The following is a 16,941-nucleotide window of genomic DNA, read 5'->3' as shown; positions in this document are numbered from 1 at the left end:
CACAGGGTTCTGAGGGAGCCCGTCCAGGGGGCTCAGGGACGGCAGCTCCCGCCTCGCCCCCCTCGCTGAGCCCGGGGGCCCTCACGGCACCTCGGGCACTGACAACACACCGTCCCTTCCCGTCTCCCTTCCCTTCCTATTTCCTTCCTATTTCCCTTTCCTTCCTCGCCCCTCCCCACAGGGCGCCCGTACGGCGCCGCCTCACCCGGCTCGGACGCTCCTCCCGCGGCGGCTCCGTGTGGCCGGCGGGGCGGAGGCGGCGGCTGTGCCGGGCGCGGGTCCGTCCCTGCCCCAACCGCCCCCGTCCTGCCCGGCGCGGGTCTCCCCGAGCTCCGCCGCGGCTCCTCCTCCCGCCGCGGTGCGCGCCGGGCCGGCCCCGGAGCGCGGCTGGGAAGTGTAGGCGGGGCGGGGCCGGACGTGCCGCTCCGCCCCGGGCCGAGCGCGCCGCGGGCTCCGCGCACCGAACATGGCAGCGGCTGAGGCGGCCGAGGCCGCGCTGCAGCGGCGGCAGGAGGACGAGGAGGAGGAGGAGAACGAGAACCATAACCATAACCATAACCATGGAGGCGGCGGCGGCGACACGGCGGCGCTCAGTGAGGGCCGGGCGGGGGCTGAGGGCGGGCGGGGGGAGCCGGGCCCGCCGGCCGGGGGCTGAGGGCGGGCGGGCGCCATGCGGAGCCCCGGGCGCGTTTGAATTTCCACCCTGGGCGCGTTTGAATTTCCACCCCGGGGCCGCCTCCCGGCTCCCTCCGCCCTCGCCGCGGAGCTCTGGGAGCTGGAGGCTCCCGGCTTCCCCGACCGGCTCCCGCCGGGCCTCGGGCCGCTCTGAGCCCGCGACCCCGCGCTCGTGGCTCCCCTTTCACCCTAAACCCGGCGGTGCCTTGTCCCTGATGGTCAGTTTTTGTTCCTTGGGGGCCCGTGGGCAGCCCGGGGTGCGGGGGAGCTCAGCCCCGCGCCCTTTCCCCGCAGGATTGTGAGCCCAGACGTGTCTGTGCCATGTGCTCTGGGACGAGCGGGGGCTTGGAACGCTGCGGTCCCTTCCAGCCCATTCTGGGGGGCTGGGAACTGGTTGTGCCGGGTTTCAAGTCCCTTCCTGCTGCAGCCTTACGGTTCGAGTGAACCGACTCCTCTAATTAATTTTTTTCCCGTTAAAGTATAATTTAGGCTCTCTGAAGCGTTATTCTGATTTGTGCGTAATCAGTGATTCCTGATAAGCATTTAAAAAAAAAATCCTGCAGTCTTCCTTCGGTAGCAGCCTGCTTTTCTTCAGCGTTCGGTATGAAAGTTTACCTCTCTCCCTGTGCATTTATATACTAATTACATTTATGTATATACACGTACTCTCCTTTTCAACTATTTTAACCTCTGCACGTGCTCTGAAGATGCAGATGGTCCATCTCCGGTGGATTTTTGTCACTGCTGTGCTCTCATTCTTCATTTTTGTAACTCTTTCCAGTTTTCTCACAGCACACAGTTATCATAATCGATAACTGTTACGGATTTCTTACCAAAAATCCTTTTACTTATTCATCTTCTTTCTGTCTATTAATAAATTGCGTGGAAACTGTCACCAGGAATCCTACAACTTTTAATAGAGCACTGGGCAGGTAATACAAGTCTGTCTTAGGTGAGTTGTCAGCTTAGAAACAGGTCTGTGAGGAGCACAGCAATGCTCTCTGAGTAGCAGTGCAGTCATGATATATTTTAAGGTAGGTAGAATAATTTTCCTCGTTGCTTCTGTCTTTTGAAACAATTTCTCTAGCCCCTGCCTTGAGGTATCCCATTTCCTCTTTCTGCTTTGTTTTTGCGATAACAAATATTTGTACCCAACTGCAATGTTTAAAAGAAAACAAACAAGAGTCCCCCAGGGGAATTCGAAGAACTGCTGCGAGATCCTTCCAGCCAGGAGTGGGTGGCTGGGGAAGACTACTAAAATCATGGAATTCTGGAATGGTTTGGGTTGGAAGGGACCTTAAGGATCACCCAGTGCCACCCCCTGCCATGGGCGGGGACATCTTCCACTAGCCCAGGTTGCTCCAACCCCCGTCCAAAGCACAACCAATGGATCCTCCGGGAATAACCTCGAACACAAACCAGTTTGTAGCTCCGTGTGGTGCATCCCAGCTTTTGTGTTGGGAGAGGCAGCCAGTGGTTGACTTGTGTGCTCTCTCTGCGTCCCGAGATCTTGCAGACATCCGTCCCACCCCGGCTGAGGAGCCTTAGCCTGCCCTGTTGCTCCTCAGTGGCTGCACAGCCGTGCCATGGCCTCGTTTCTTGTTGGGAACTCTCCTAGTCCCACTCGTCCCTTGGAAGCTTGTGGGATCGTTCGATAGGAGTGGCTTTCTGAATCCTTTCCTAGTGCTTCCTGGGTGGGGAGTGGGACCCACAGCTTCTGAGGGTTTCTGCCTCTTCCTTCAGTTATCTCCCCGAGTTTGACTCGGGAACTTGGCTGTTTTTTACCATTTTATCGTCCCATCACTCAGCCCCTTCAGTCCTTGATTATCCTCCTCAGGCCCATCTCGCATTGCCCCAGGAGGTCATTCATTTGCAAATGCTGATGGCACCAGCACTTAACCCCCAGAATAGCAAATTCCTTCCTTATTCCCGTCTTTTTTCCCCTGATTGTTCGAATTACAAACAATTCTAAACTACTGTTACCAGACTTTCCCAGCCGTGGTATGATGTTAGGAGAACTTGGACCTCCTCCTTGCCTGCTTTCCTTTGCTATCTTCCAGAAAAAATGTAAATGTTATTTTGTTCACCTTAAACATCTGATAATGCAGGTGGCGAGTTGAATAGTTTCAGCTGTCCATGATGGCATTATTCCACGGTGGTTCCCAAGGATAATTGGAGTGATAATTAACCTCGTATTTGGTTATGTTTTTTCCTCCTTCACACTTTTAGTCAGCATCAGATTTTTGGAAACAGATGAGCACGTTTGTATAGTTCGGTTACATCAACGACACTTCCACTGGGGTTTTTTGTTTGTTTTTAAGATGGTGTGGTTGCCTCTGACCAAGTGAAAAGCAACAACCTGGATGTGAAAATTCCCGAGTCAGAATTGGAAACCGAAGAAAAAGGAACGGAGGAAGAAGCTACAAGGGAATCGGATGGCAACATTTTGGATGTATCGTCTGATTTTCCACGAGGTTTGCTCTTAAACTGTGATATTTGTGTTGTGTGCTTGAGGTAGAGGAAGAGGGGGAGAAGGGTGAAGGGAGTGTGTGAAATCTCATTTTACAGCTTTAAAACTCACCTGTGTATCCTGAGCCCACGGATCAATTACTTTATATTTCATAAGAAAACCTGAAGATTGATCTTGGGAAAGACACTGTGAAGGTTAAAGTCACTATAAAATCAGTGTCACTTTAAAGTGGGATGTTCTGTGTGCTGGAACCAATAAAGCAGATTTATTGGATAAGCTAATTCTCTTCTTTTTAACAAATTCTCCACTGTTCCCCTTAACTGGTAAGTTGGAAAATCAGGTGGTAGATTTAGGGGTTGAACAGTTTCTTAAGGGAAAGGGAAAAAAGTGGTAGAATTTAATGTATTCTGGCTCTACAGTGAATAATTTTTCTTAAAACTGGTCCACTTTTGGTTGATATTTTAATTTTGCCAGAGTTCATAGGATGTTTTTGTACTGCTTTGGGCATGATTTGCATTAAAACCAGCAGTAAATGGAATGTGACTTGATCTTTTTACCTTGTTTTTTCACATTTCCAATTTTAAAAGTTTGATGTGTGTTAGTATTAAAAAGAAGTAGGAATATGTGAAAATATACAGATCTTATTAAAGAGCCTTTCTGGGGATTAATTTTGGCAGTCATTCCTGCTGCCATGGAGGTTAAAGGATACAAATAAGGATTCCAGTTGGTACTACAGACATTTTCTAACAATGTTAGGTTTGAAATGATGCATAGAAAAGTAGCAGTAAACTAAAAATAATTTTTAAACGGAGAGTGTTTAACTTCTAAATATTTCTGCTTTTTAGACAAACATATTTCAATTCAAAGACACCTGGCTGATCTGGAGAAACTGGCTGACCTGAGAGAAGGTGAGTTCACCAAGGCAGTGTCCCAGAACACACATCTCTGTGTTAAAGGTATTTCTGTTTTCCCTTAGTCTTTATTTTTAACCCACTGCATGTATTTATAACGCTTGAAGACCAGGGCTTTTGTAAAAAAAGAGCTTTATGATTAATTCCCTTGCTCTTCTGCTAAATTCTGCCTGCAGGATTTCCAAGGCAAAATGTTTTCATATAGAGCACATTGTCTTTTTTTTGCAGCTTAAAAAGATGTCAGGTGCTTGCTTTCTCCAAAAGATTCAGGAGTTGGAAAGACAGAGTCTTGTTCTAACCTCTTAACTTGTTTAAGGTTTTTTTGAAACATTGCAAGTCTCTGCATGTCATCTGTAAAATTCTGTTGTTCCTCAGTGCTCTTCAGAAGTTGCATTAAACCTCATGTAGCTGGAGTGAAAAATACTAGAAAGCAAAAGCTAAAGGTTGTAGAAGTTAATTATCTTCAAGGTGGTATTGCCTGTATTCAGTGGAGTACAAAGACTAAATGCATGAATTTGAAGTTTCTGTGGGCCTGCAATAGAATGTTCCTGGGGAATTCATCTTTAACTCCCACTGATATTACCTTCATGCTTTTTTTCTCTTGGCCTGCATGTTGGTTAACATGAATGATACCTAAATTTTTTGTTTCTCATGGTTTTTTGTTGTATTTTCAGACAAAAAGAAGCCTTGTCCATTGTGTCCTGAGGAGAAATTCAAAGCTTGTTATAGTCATAAACTCCATCGTCACCTTCAGAACTTGCACTGGAAAGTTTCTGTTGAGTTCAAAGGTAATGGCAGTCAGATTTGAACAGCAAATACCTGAACAAATTGTGGGCATGGTCTGTGTTTCATCTCCTTAAATTCCCCTTCCTTAAGCATTTTGCTCCCAGCTCTGAATCAGAATGACACAGTGAATTTTGAGCTGGGATGTAAAATGTAAAGGTGAAATAACTCTGTATTCTTCTACGTGCCAAAATAGTTCTACATTTTCTCTTCAAAAAAACAGTAGCTTGGCATGTCATAGAAGTTACTATAAGAAAATTACTTTAATAAAAGTTTTATTTATATTGAAATAATCAGACACACACATGTGGTCATTTTTGGCTCATCATAAAGAGTCCATGGTTTCAGATAAACAATCTTAAGTATTTATTTAGTAGTATTTAGCATATTATTTAGTATTTTGTGGCCTTAATTGTTTTTTAACAAACTCTGTGATCTGCTTGTAAGGTGCATTAAAATGCCTACAAGAAGTTTAGGAAAGACAAAAAGGGAGCAGTAGGTGTCTGTTAAAGAACCAAGTATTATGGGCTTGGGGGAGATAAAATGATAAGATTAAACTGAAAGTTACCTGACTGGAGTGTCAGGTGTCTTGTCTTGTTTTTCTTCAACTGTGGGACATATTTTACAGGAGTCCTCACAGAAGTCCTTTAGGCAGTACAAATATTTTTGTAAAAGACTCAAAAGTACTTTTGAACTGGAGACCTGACACAGCTTTGTAGGATGCTCGGAGACTGATTAAAACAATTTGCTTTACGTAGATTTTGTGCATTTTAAAATTTAAAATGTATAATCAGCAGATTATACATCTCCCTGTGCAGAGGGTGAATGTAGCAGATAATTGGTGATGTTCTGTGTGTGTTTGGGAGCCTTGACTGTGGTGCAGGACACAGCCATCCTGTTTATTTGCTGTGCTGTGTGTGGCTTTGTCTTCCAGGGTACAGGATGTGCATCTGTCACTTACCTTGTCGTCCAGTCAAACCAAACCTCGCTGGAGACCAGGTACAAGTGCTGAATCACAGAGAAATGCTTGTACAGTACAGACTGGGGGGAATGGGTGATTTAGGGCAACTTTGGAGATCCAATGAGTTGCCAAGTCCATCTTGCTGTGCCGTGTGTGGGCTGAGTTGTTGGTGCAGAGTGCAAGTATTGGACAGAACCCCCGGGTGGCTGGATGTAGTTACACCTCTCACTGTGGTGGGCAGCTGCCTAGAGCATCTCTGCCTGGAGATTCCAAGTATTCTGAGTGCTCTGGAGGTAACAGATGACTTTTGACCACGTTTCTGTTTTCTGGAACTACACAGAATATCATGTTTTACAGACCTTGTCAAAGATGGGAGCCCATTACCACTGTATCATCTGCTCAGCAACTATCACCCGAAGGACTGACATGATAGGTCACATTAACAGGCATGTGAACAAGGGAGAGACTGAGTCAAGGTTTATTACAGGTGGGTTCTGAGCTACAGCAAACATTCAGTCCTTGTATACCACATAGCACCTGCAATAACTGTGATATGGGGGTGAGAGACATGAGAAAACCTCCAGAACAGATTTAGGTTTACTAATGAAAAATCTGCCCTCCTATTTCAGAGCTTCTGTTTGCCTCGGAAATGTTGCAGTGTTGTGGTTTAGTCTCTGCATTGGCAGGTTACTCTGTTCTTACTGATCACTAATATTCCCTTCACACTTGGTTTAATGTTGTAAGTACCAGTTTCTGTGTCTCCAAAAGAATAAGGGATGTGGCACCCACAAAACAGTATAAAAATCCTTCACTTTTTATCCAAACTGCACCAGCCTGGCTTCCCAAACCAAGGTGATTTTTTTTAGTCCCAGAGAGTTGCAGTAGGGGTGCCAGTAGTTCTTTGGTAAATTACAATCCCACCTGACTTTCTCCAGAATGGGACTTTTGTTTTTTAAACTTGGATAAACTAGATGGAAAACATTTTAAAATCAGTGGAATGCTAGTAGTTTAATGCCTGAGCAGCAGTTTGCTTGTCTGAGAAGCTACAGTGGTATCCATACCTTGAGCTTCAGCAGAGTTTGCTGTGCAATACATTAATCTCTGTGTGGTTCCCTTCAGAGCTGTAAGTAAAGAATGGCCCATTTGTCATTTTTTAACAAAAAGAGAACTGCAGAGCTCAGATGTTTTGTGCTTTGTAGGTGCTTTGACAACTCCTGGGACCTCTGAAGGTGGACCAGATAAACCACCTGTGTGTTTGAAAGCCCTGAGAGAGAGGCAGGCTGAGCTCTGGAATGTATCTAGTTGGTATAAATTTTTCCTGGTCATTCCTAGGTGAGTTTTAGGCTGGGGATAAATTGCTCAGAGGAATGACAGCCACAGACTGTTTACACAGAGCTTAAGTGCTGGAATTGTCCCTGTGCTGTGTAGGCACCTTTCATGGAGCTGTTTGATAACTTAGAGAGATTAGATGCAGGATTTTGAGGGATTTTTGCAGTTCAGTGATACACATTCAGGACTGTGTTAATAGGGTTTTAATTAATTAGCAATGTACTGTGTTTGAACATGTAAACCAGAGGAGCCAAGCCTCAGGCTCAGGGGTTGGCTTTCTTCAATGTGAGCGGATACATAGGAGCCCAACTGAGGAACAAATCTGATCTTGTATGGGAAGAAAATGGTGGTGGAGTGTGATCCTTATCTGCCACTCTTGAGATTAGAAGACAAATTGTTGCCTGTTCCCTCCTTATCCTTGTCAGCTGCTCCGTGTGCTGGTTGGGTTACAGCACAACCAGAGCTTGTGGCTGTGTGGGAGCAGTGTGTCCATGTGATTCCTCAAGTGTGCTGATGTTCATTCCAGTTCTCACGGATTCTTTCCTTCCCCCTCAATTCCTTTCCCGCAGTTCGTGCTCCCACAAACGAAGTGATCAAAGAGTCAGCCACGGATGTGCAGGTTCTTCCCAACCACTCCACGCCCCAGAAAACAGATTCCTATTTTAATCCCAAAATGAAACTCAACAGGTAAGAGAACAGGGAGAGGGGAGGATGCACCAGAGGGGGGTTGAGTTGGTAGTGAAAAACACGTTTTAAAAAGCAAGCCCTGGGAAATTTTTGTTCAGAGGGCAGGAGAAAGGAGTTTTCCATCAGAAGACTCTTCCTGACAAATAATATTTAAACCCAAGAACACTGTATGGGAAATACTGTAATTTCTGAAGCAATTAAGTATCTTTCTGTAATTAGTAGATTTAAGAATGTCCTGCTGTAGAATTACAACTTCTAAGTGGAGCTGAGGTTTTTAATTTACAATTCTTTTACAATGTAAAAGGTAGAGTTTAGCTTAAATGTTCCACTGTTGGGTTCAGGGGAGATGAAGTGTTTTCCCCTCCTTTTCCTTATTTATCTCCTTACTGTGCCCATTGTTTTTTCTTTTGAAGGCAGTTGATCTTCTGTGCACTGGCCGTGCTGGCTGAGGAGCGTAAACCCATTGAGTGTTTGGATGCTTTTGGGGCCACTGGTAAAGTCATTTCTTTAATATTTTGCTTAATACCCAACAGTAAGAAGCTGCAGAAATCAAAACTGACATCACATAGTCAAAAATAATGAGAAACACAGTAATTTCTTCCTTAGGCAGGCAGTCATTAGCTTACATACAAAACCCCAGCCATCTAGAGCCTGGTATTCAGCCTTTTAAAGAGGCTTTAAATAATACTAAATCAAAGTTTAGCAGTCTCCTTTAAATCAGTCCCTGGAATGGCATCTTCCTAAGCTTGTGTCCAAGGTCACAGGTCTCTTGTAACTCCACGGATGTGGAATTTGGCTGTGAAATGAACCCGTGGTTTAAAAATGGGGTTGAACTCAGAGTTCTTTATCACAGTCATCTCTTAATTATCCCCAAAATTCTGACCACGAGTGTAGAGCAGTTCTGTCAGTGTCTGTTGAGCAGTGTCTGAGGAGATGGTGGATTTTACAGTGCTCTGTCATAGAGTTGTGTCTGCTGTCCTGCAGTGTTAAGCCAAGGGGCTCTCCTGGAGAGTGTGGCTCCAGCTTTCTTAAATTCTGCAAAATCACAGGTCTTTGGGTCTGTAACCCTGATTATCATGTAAGAAAGTGATAGGTAAGACTGTCCCTTTCCATACCCCATTGTCACCCTGCTGAGGCAGAAGGTCACAGTTTTGCAGGAACATGACAAAATTTGCATCACACACACAGTTCTGTATGATAAGAATTGAAAAACATGGATTTTTCCTGTCAAGTTCAGCAATGCAGAAACCAATTCCTTCTTCTGTCCAATTCTGTTTTTCCTCAGGTATAATGGGGCTGCAGTGGGCAAAGCACCTCAGGAGTTCTGTGAAAGTTACAATCAATGATTGTAACGAGAATTCTGTGAAAATCATCAAGGAGAACTGTCATTTAAACAAAATGAAGGTGAAGCTGAACATGAAGGAAGGAGACAGTGATGGAACTGTGGGAGATGGAGAAGAAAACACTGACACCATTGAGGTGACCAAAATGGATGCCAATGTTATCATGCATCTGAGATCATTTGATTTCATGTAAGTGTTGAATCTGTCAAAATTTTCTTGTTTGATGATGACACATCCCACCCCCACCTCCCAGTGTGTGATTATTTGGAGAATTATGAAAGAGTCAGCCAACAGTCACTTGGTATTTTAAATATAATTCTGTTTTCCCAGACATGATGCGGGGACAGAACTTTAATCTTAAATATTTTAGAAGTTGCTATAAAAATATTTGCTCTTCCAGAATGGACTTTAAATGTACGTGAAAATGTTAAGGCAAACTGGAGTTTTTTAATATAACTTCATTGTGTGATGAAGAGAAATGTCAAATCAGTCTTTTTTTTTTTCTTAAAACTTCTACTGGTTTAAAATTCATCCCTTGGCATGTTGTTGTGTAGGAGAGTTTATTGCATCTCTTTTAACCTATTTTTCAGCATATTAATTTTCAGTTAAAGTAGGCTAATTCTTCCAGGTTGAGTTTAGAGATGCATGCATTCAAAACCTATATAGACATCAAAATAAATGGTGGGATTTTTTTAATATTATTATTGGAAGTTTTAGTCCTGGTCCTTTTTTTTGTTTTAAATAAGTGAGGGTTATAAAATAGTGTTTTCCTCAGTGTAAAGCTAAACTCTGGAGCATTTATAGACACTCAGTGGTGTTTTCTTTGTTTTCAGCCACTTGGACCCCTTTGGAACTTCAGTGAATTACCTGGATTCTGCCTTTAGGAATGTGAGAAACCTTGGGATCGTGTCCTTGACGTCCACAGACATCAGCTCTCTGTATGCAAAGGCTCAGCACGTCGCCCTGCGCCACTATGGGTGCAACATTGTCAGGACAGAGTACTACAAGGAGCTGGCAGCCAGGATTGTCATTGCTGCTGTCACCAGGTACTGCTGAACCACCTCCAGTCACGGTAAAAAGCCATTAGGTCATTATTAGAAATAATAGGTAATTATTAGAAATAATTAGTGAGTGGACAAGGTACAAACGCATCAGTGGGGTAGGGGCGTGGGATGGTAATAGGAGATACCCACCCAGATTTGCAAACTCTTCTATTCCTCTTGTCAGCTTTGTCATTTAGAGCTGCACAGGACTTCATAAATGCTAATTAAACTGCTTGGTTGGCTTCTTGCTTCAGTGGAACCTGATGTTCACTTCAGATCCTCACGCTCGAGGTTCAGGAGAGAGGTGTCAGCACTGACTTGCCAAATTAGTCATTGGCATGTAGATACTCAGTACATTCAGTCTGTTGAATAAATGAAGGCATGGCACCTAACTGGGAAAAGGAAAAGATACAGGCAGGAGGATGGGACACCTGCTTGGAAAAGCTGGGGGTGAAATAAAGCACACAGAGGTTTTGGGAATGCCAGAGCACAAATGCTGACATGAACATAGTTAGATTTTGCTTGTCCATCTCCCTGCATGTGTGATGATGCAGGGGAAGACCAGTATTTCTAGGTGTGACAAAAAGAAGTAAACCAAGATTTGCTTGGCCTGGCAGGAGGGACCCAAACCAAGGCACTTCAGGAACACCACTTTCTCCTGATCTCTCAAACCTCGAGTCCATCTCTCCAGAAGGTGGATGAGCTCCAGCACCTCGCAGCAGGTCCAGGTGTCCGTGGCAGTGTTTGAATTTGATACAGTCTGGTTTTCTTTCCCTTCCCAGAGCTGCAGCTCGCTGTAACAAAGGCATTGAGGTGTTGCTGGCAGTGGCTCTGGAGCACTTTGTCCTGGTGGTGGTCAGAGTTCTGAGGGGCCCATCCACTGCAGACAGCTCTGCAAAGAAAATTCAGTACCTCATCCACTGCCAGTGGTGTGAAGAGAGGATTTTTCAGAAAGAGGGTAATATGGTAGAAGGTAAATGGCTTTTTTTTTTGCACTTCTAGAAGGTGTGATTCCCGTGTCTCTGTTTTGTGCCTTGCTTATATTTACATCCCATTAGTAACGGTTCCCTTGGATGTAACAATGGGTGTTTTGTATGAGGTGGAGGGGGCACCGTGCTTTGTGGTCATGGGTTAGATTAGTTGTGTGCATGGATTTTGCTGTAAATGTGCTGGATTTGTGGCACAGGTTGCCCAGAGAAGCTGTGGCTGCCCCAGCCCTGGAAGTGTCCAAGGCGAGGTTGGAGCAACCTGGGCTAGTGGAAGGTGTCCCTGCCCATGGCAGGGGGTGGAGTGAGATGAGCTTTAAGGTCCCTTCCAACTCAAACCATTCTGGGATTTGTCTCTAGACAGAACATCCTACAAACTAGCTGTAGCTGCTGAAGCTGCCAGGGTGCCTGGTGTGTCCATGGATCTGCCATTTCAGGAAAGGCCAGAAGAGTGGGGCAGCCTTGGCTACCGTTGGGTTCCTCCAGACAGCAGCAGCTTGACAGGTTTTGGTGTCAGGTTGCTTTTCTGCTGCTCATTTCAGTTCCTTAAAATGTAGTGGACTGCACAGTCTCACTTTCCCCTCCTGTTGTTCATGGGCTGTCTCAATACATGGGTCAGCAGAGGGAGGAGACAAAAATTACACTAGAGATGGTGCTTTGAATGAATATAAAAGCTAAAACCTTGTTTCAAAGTCAGGGGCTCTTGGATGTCTCACTCCTAACTGGTCCTGCCCTGCTCCAGGTCAGGTACATGAGCTTGGTGTTAAAAAAGTTTTTTAAAAACTCAGATACAGTTCTAAGGATGGGAATGTGTAACTGCTAATTACAGTGGTAGAGATCTTAATTAGTAAGTGAATTGTTTACTTAATGTCTTAGTTGCACGGGGTTTAGAAAACTTGAAGGTGTTTCGTAAGTGTAGTTGGCTGTGTCTGAAATGTTTTTGGTTGTATTTACTATTAACCTGGACAATTTGTACATAAGTGTAGGAAGGCAAATAATTTCCCTGTTACTTGAAAAAAACATAGGAAGTTATGTGGCTTTTTTTTTTTCCCCTTCAGTGTTTTAACACTGCTTTAAAGATCAAGTCATCAGTCACTAAATTCTCAGCTTGAGCTGCTTGGCAGCAGTGGGAACAGTGTCACACTGGTGCTGCTGCCCTTCCACTCTCTCCCCTGCAGTGGGCTCTGGCTGTGTCTCTGCAGTGACAAAGGCATTGCTGGCTGTTCCCCACAACTTCAGCCCTGTTTTTCTGTTGCAGAGAACCCCTACCAGCAGCTGCCCTGTGACTGCCATGGCAGCATGCCCGGGAGGACAGCTGTGGTCCTGGGGCCTCTCTGGTGAGTGCAGGTCACACCCTTGGACAGGCAGTTGGGTTGAAGGAGCTCTGAGGGGCAGTTGTCAGTCCTGTCACATTCCCATTCTGTTGGGAATGTTAGCACGACAAAAGGAGCTGCATCAATCAGGAGGAATTCAGGAAATGGATCATGGATTTCAGCGTAGTCAGTTGTTCAGTTCTTGCTTTTGTTCAAACCACTTAATAAATAATAACAAACTTGCTTTAGATTTCACACTCAGTGCACTCATGGAACACGTCCTGCACAGGGGAATCTCCCTCTGTGTTCCTCTAGTGGTCTGATGTTAAGCAACTCCTTTTTACTCTATGCTTGTGGAGAATTCATTTAGTAAATCATTACATGTACTGACCATAGTAAAAAAGACACTGCTTGATAATTAAGACTTGTGAGAAACAAGAGCGAAGCTTTTTAAGTCTTTCGACCATTTCAAAGCAGCATTAAAAACAGCTGACAATTGACAGTACCTTTCTTGTGGGGGTTAAATGACTTTCTCATCATATTAGGGCAGAAATAAAATACCTGTTCTTGAGATCTTGAATATTTTTTTAATAAGACCGATGTTACTTGTCATTGCAAACAAAGCAATTCAGCTTCGATAAGTTAAAAACACTTCCAGCCTGATGCAGCACTTTGGTGGAGCAATTGCTAATCAATTTGGGCAAGAGATTTCTAGAGCAGCTTTTTTGTTTTCATTAAAAGAAGTGTTAACTTTTCATCCCCCTTGCACGTCCCAGGTCAGGGAGCCTCTTTAACACTGGATTCCTCAGGAGAATGCTGTTGGAGGCTGTGCAGTATGGCTTGGATGAAGCCCAGCCACTCCTGAAGACATTAGTTTGTGAAGCAGAGTGCACAACTTTAAAACATTTCTCTACCCATGGTCCTGGTGATGAGAACAAGCAAGGTGAGAAGGGGGGCAGCTCTGTGGTGATTTACAGATGCTGCTCTGTGAATAACTTATTTAACAGCAGCGTGTCCATAAAATTAAATGCATTATTGAATAACGGAATGAATTCTTTCTGTGTAATTATTTTTCCACTTCACAGTAGAACTAATTTTGACTTTATTCCTATTCTAGAAGAGTGTGGTGTGTATATTAAAACCTCAAACACTTCTGCAGAGTCCTACGTGGTACCTGGTAAGTGGATCGTTTTGCTGTAGCTGTAGCAGTTGGGCAGGTTTTGTTCTTTACTCAGGAGTTTTTCTCCACTGAATACTGATTTTACTTCATCTTGATCTCTCATCATATTTATCATATGCTGAATGCTCCATGAAGCCCACTTGGCTTGTTATGACTGAAAGCAGCCTGTTAATGAAATCCAGGCTAGGTTTTAACTCTGCACGTACTGCCTTAGAAAAGCACAGGGGGAGGTGCTGCGAGGCTTGTTTCATGTGCCGTCTTGGGCTTGGGTGGCATTTTGTGGGGTCTCCCTGGCTATTCACTGGTGTCTGGCCTGTTTTTGTGGTGCAGGGAAGAGGAAGGGCGAGGAGGTGATGCGCGGGGCCAAGCGGCAGCGAGCGGAGCACAGCGCCGAGCACCCCGCCTTCTACTACAACGTGCACCGGCACAGCATCCGCGGCATGAACATGCCAAAGTAAGGCTGCTCCAGCAACACAGCTCCTGCTCAGGCAGCCTCGGCAGCACCACCTGCTTTTTACACGTGTGCCTTTGGTTTTTTCCAGGTTGAACAAGTTCCTGAACTACCTGTCCGAAGCTGGGTACAGGGTGAGCCGCACCCACTTCGACCCCATGGGGGTGCGCACCAACGCGCCCCTGGCACAGTTCAAGACTGTCCTCATGAAGTACAGCACCCCCACGTACACGGGGGGGCAGGCAGAAGGGCCTGTCCACCTCCCTGGAGATATCCAAGTGGAAGAAGAGGTTCCAGCTGCTGCAGATACCAAGGAAGATGATGCTGAGTTTCCAGAAGAAGATAAATCTGGAGTCGCTGATGCCGTTTCCACACCATCCTACCCCACTGACTGTGCAGCTGATTAATGTGGATAGTTTTGTTCATGCATCAGGATGATGCAGACTCGAGCACACCCCATTCCAGTGAGCTACTCCTTCTTCCCAAACTGCAGTTTGAACATTTGAGCTGCCCGTTTTACTTTGAAGGGGCATTTTAGACTTATGTAGCAAAACTTAGCCCTCATCCCAGCCTGGCTACAGTCATGGGACTGTGCAAAGGTCTTGGAGAGTTACCTGCTTTTACACTCCCATGCCCTTCACACTGAGGCTGCTCCCCTGTCTGGTCAAGCCCTACTGCCAGCACAGCGTCCAGGAGGCTGGACAGGGCCAAAAGTCTTCAGCAGTTTGGAATGTGAGGTGGAAGTGAAACAGCATATTCCTAAAAAGCATCACTCCTTAAACCTGGCTGGTTACAATCTAGAGGGAGGGCATGCTAAGGTAAGAATATACCACAGGATAAAATGCAAAGTGAGTTGAAGACAGGAATTCCTGCCTGGGTGCACCTGGAGCGAGCTCCAGGCTGCACATGGAACTGTGCTCAGGTCCCTTTCCATAGCCCTGCTCCAGGGGAGAAGGGAAGGAAGGTGACACGACTGCTACTGAAACTCCAGTGTATAACCAAACCTTAGTGAATTGTGTAGTCACTCTAGGTAGTTGTTTGCTCAGAGGTCACACTGGTTTTGTGCTGCAGAAAGGTACAGGGATGAGGGACCACAGCTGACGTTCAGGGGAAGTTCTGCCATGAGTTTGTCAATAATAAACCTTAGGTGAGGAAAAAATCTCTTCTGTGAACAAGCAGAGGTGCTGTGTGTTGGCAGTGGGTTCTGGTTTCCTTAAATACATGGCAGCATTCCAGCCAAACAAGCTTGACTTTGTCCTTTCTTTCCCCCAAACTTTGTTCTGATGCCTCTGTATTTCAGTTGAATAAGGACCAGCTCTCACAGTGTTTCTCACAGGTTTGGTGTTCAGCTGGCCCCTGGTGTTGGGGTTATCAAAGAGCAGAGTATCAGGGCTTATTATCCTTATTTATCCATCTCTGAAACTTTGCAACAAGAGTACCATGACTGATACACTCCTGATTATGCAGAACTTCCCACACTCCTGTCAGGCCAGAAGTTGCTTCCTCTTACACCCTCTTCAATTCCAGAGCTCTTTGGGGATGAGTTATTTTCACTCTGCTCTGATTTAAAAAGAGGAGCTCCCTGAAGGGATCATGGATCAGTGATACAGCAACAAAGTTTCCTTCAAAAATGCAGTGCTTATAGTTCTTTTCCAGAGATGACCTGGCATCAAATGGGAAAGAGAGATGGAGGAGGAAGAGAATTTCATGTTCGTTAGTCACATTTTTGGGTTTTTCAGTGGAATGTGTTGGCAGGCTGTGCTTGCAGGTAACATACTGCTCACTTCAGTGTTAATGGATTAGTCCTAAAGTTGGTTACCTGGAGCAAAAATCGTTCCAATTACAGTAAAGTAGGTTAAAAAGAAAGTTTAATGAAGCCCCTTGTGGGAAATGTTTTTGATTACTCCTGCAGCTTCTCCTAAGGAACAGAAGGTATTGTGCACCTTTTCCAAGCCAAGGCAACTATTCCCACGTGTTTGGAGCAGCAGAGAAAGCGAAATTCAGGCCAAGGTAGGGCCAGTCCTGCAATAATTAGTTACCAGAACACCAGAGTTTGTTTGAGGCTGGAGCTTGGGGCCTTCTTGTTTGTCCTTGTACTGACCCACAGTGCCAGGGTTGGCTGGTACAGCAGGAAACAGAGTGGGAAATGGGAGGATAATGCAGGTGGTGGTGGCAAGGCCACAGCTGGTCCTGTGTCCACTCAGAGCTGGCCAGTGTTACCAGCCAGCACCCACTGCTGTGCCACCACCACTGACACACCTTCAGCACCTCTGGGTTGGGTCAAGGTGTCTGCAAGTGGTTTGTGCTGAACAGAAAATGAGAACTGACCGACTGCTGGAAGCCTGAGGGTTGGAAATCAGTGTTGGGCCATCAGCTGAACAGCAGGCTGGAGCATTAGTGCCAGAGGACAAGGGGAAGTTGAAAGATGTGATGCAGTTCCCACTGTGGGTGGTGCAGTGGCACCTCGGATGCTTTGTACCTGGGGACACGGCCACCTCCCCACTGCAGAACCCCTGAGCACTCAGGTTGTTTTCTGCTTAGCTGGGATTTAAGGAAGCTTTAAGGGAGTTTAGGCTGTTCAAAGGCAACTGGGATAATCAGTGGCAGCCCAGGGAGCAGCAGGAGCACGGGCACAAAGGGATCTCCTTCCACAGGGGAGCTTCAGTACAGCTCTTGGTGAACACAGACGTTGCCTCAGCTCAAGGTGCAGCCTCTGGTTTAACAGTTGTAAATGCAGAGAGAAAACAAGGAAAGGAACAAAACTTCACTGTTTAAAATAAAATAAGGCACCTCAACCCAGGTGATTTAC

At 45.5% G+C, this 16,941-nt stretch overlaps 1 protein-coding gene across 1 annotated transcript; it reads left to right on the top strand.

The window, feature by feature from the left end:
- Window positions 1–416: 416 nt before the first annotated feature.
- Window positions 417–15,377, top strand: TRMT1L (tRNA methyltransferase 1 like). The gene is made up of 16 exons (XM_027704477.1): window positions 417–593; window positions 2,997–3,149; window positions 3,991–4,053; window positions 4,731–4,844; window positions 5,774–5,838; window positions 6,158–6,287; window positions 7,699–7,816; window positions 8,230–8,309; window positions 9,102–9,348; window positions 9,993–10,205; window positions 10,985–11,175; window positions 12,447–12,525; window positions 13,278–13,444; window positions 13,619–13,678; window positions 14,012–14,135; window positions 14,224–15,377. The coding sequence occupies exons 1-16, from the start codon at window positions 467–469 to the stop codon at window positions 14,537–14,539; spliced, it is 2,247 nt and encodes a 748-aa protein (XP_027560278.1). The 5' UTR covers window positions 417–466; the 3' UTR covers window positions 14,540–15,377.
- The last annotated feature ends 1,564 nt before the right edge of the window (window positions 15,378–16,941 follow it).

This window comes from Neopelma chrysocephalum, unplaced genomic scaffold (assembly GCF_003984885.1).
Source record: "Neopelma chrysocephalum unplaced genomic scaffold, ASM398488v2 Primary Assembly neopelma1_281, whole genome shotgun sequence".
In the NCBI taxonomy this organism is placed as follows: Eukaryota; Metazoa; Chordata; class Aves; order Passeriformes; family Pipridae; genus Neopelma; species Neopelma chrysocephalum.
Note: the sequence above shows the minus strand (reverse complement) of the source record. Positions and strands in the feature narration are given on the sequence as shown.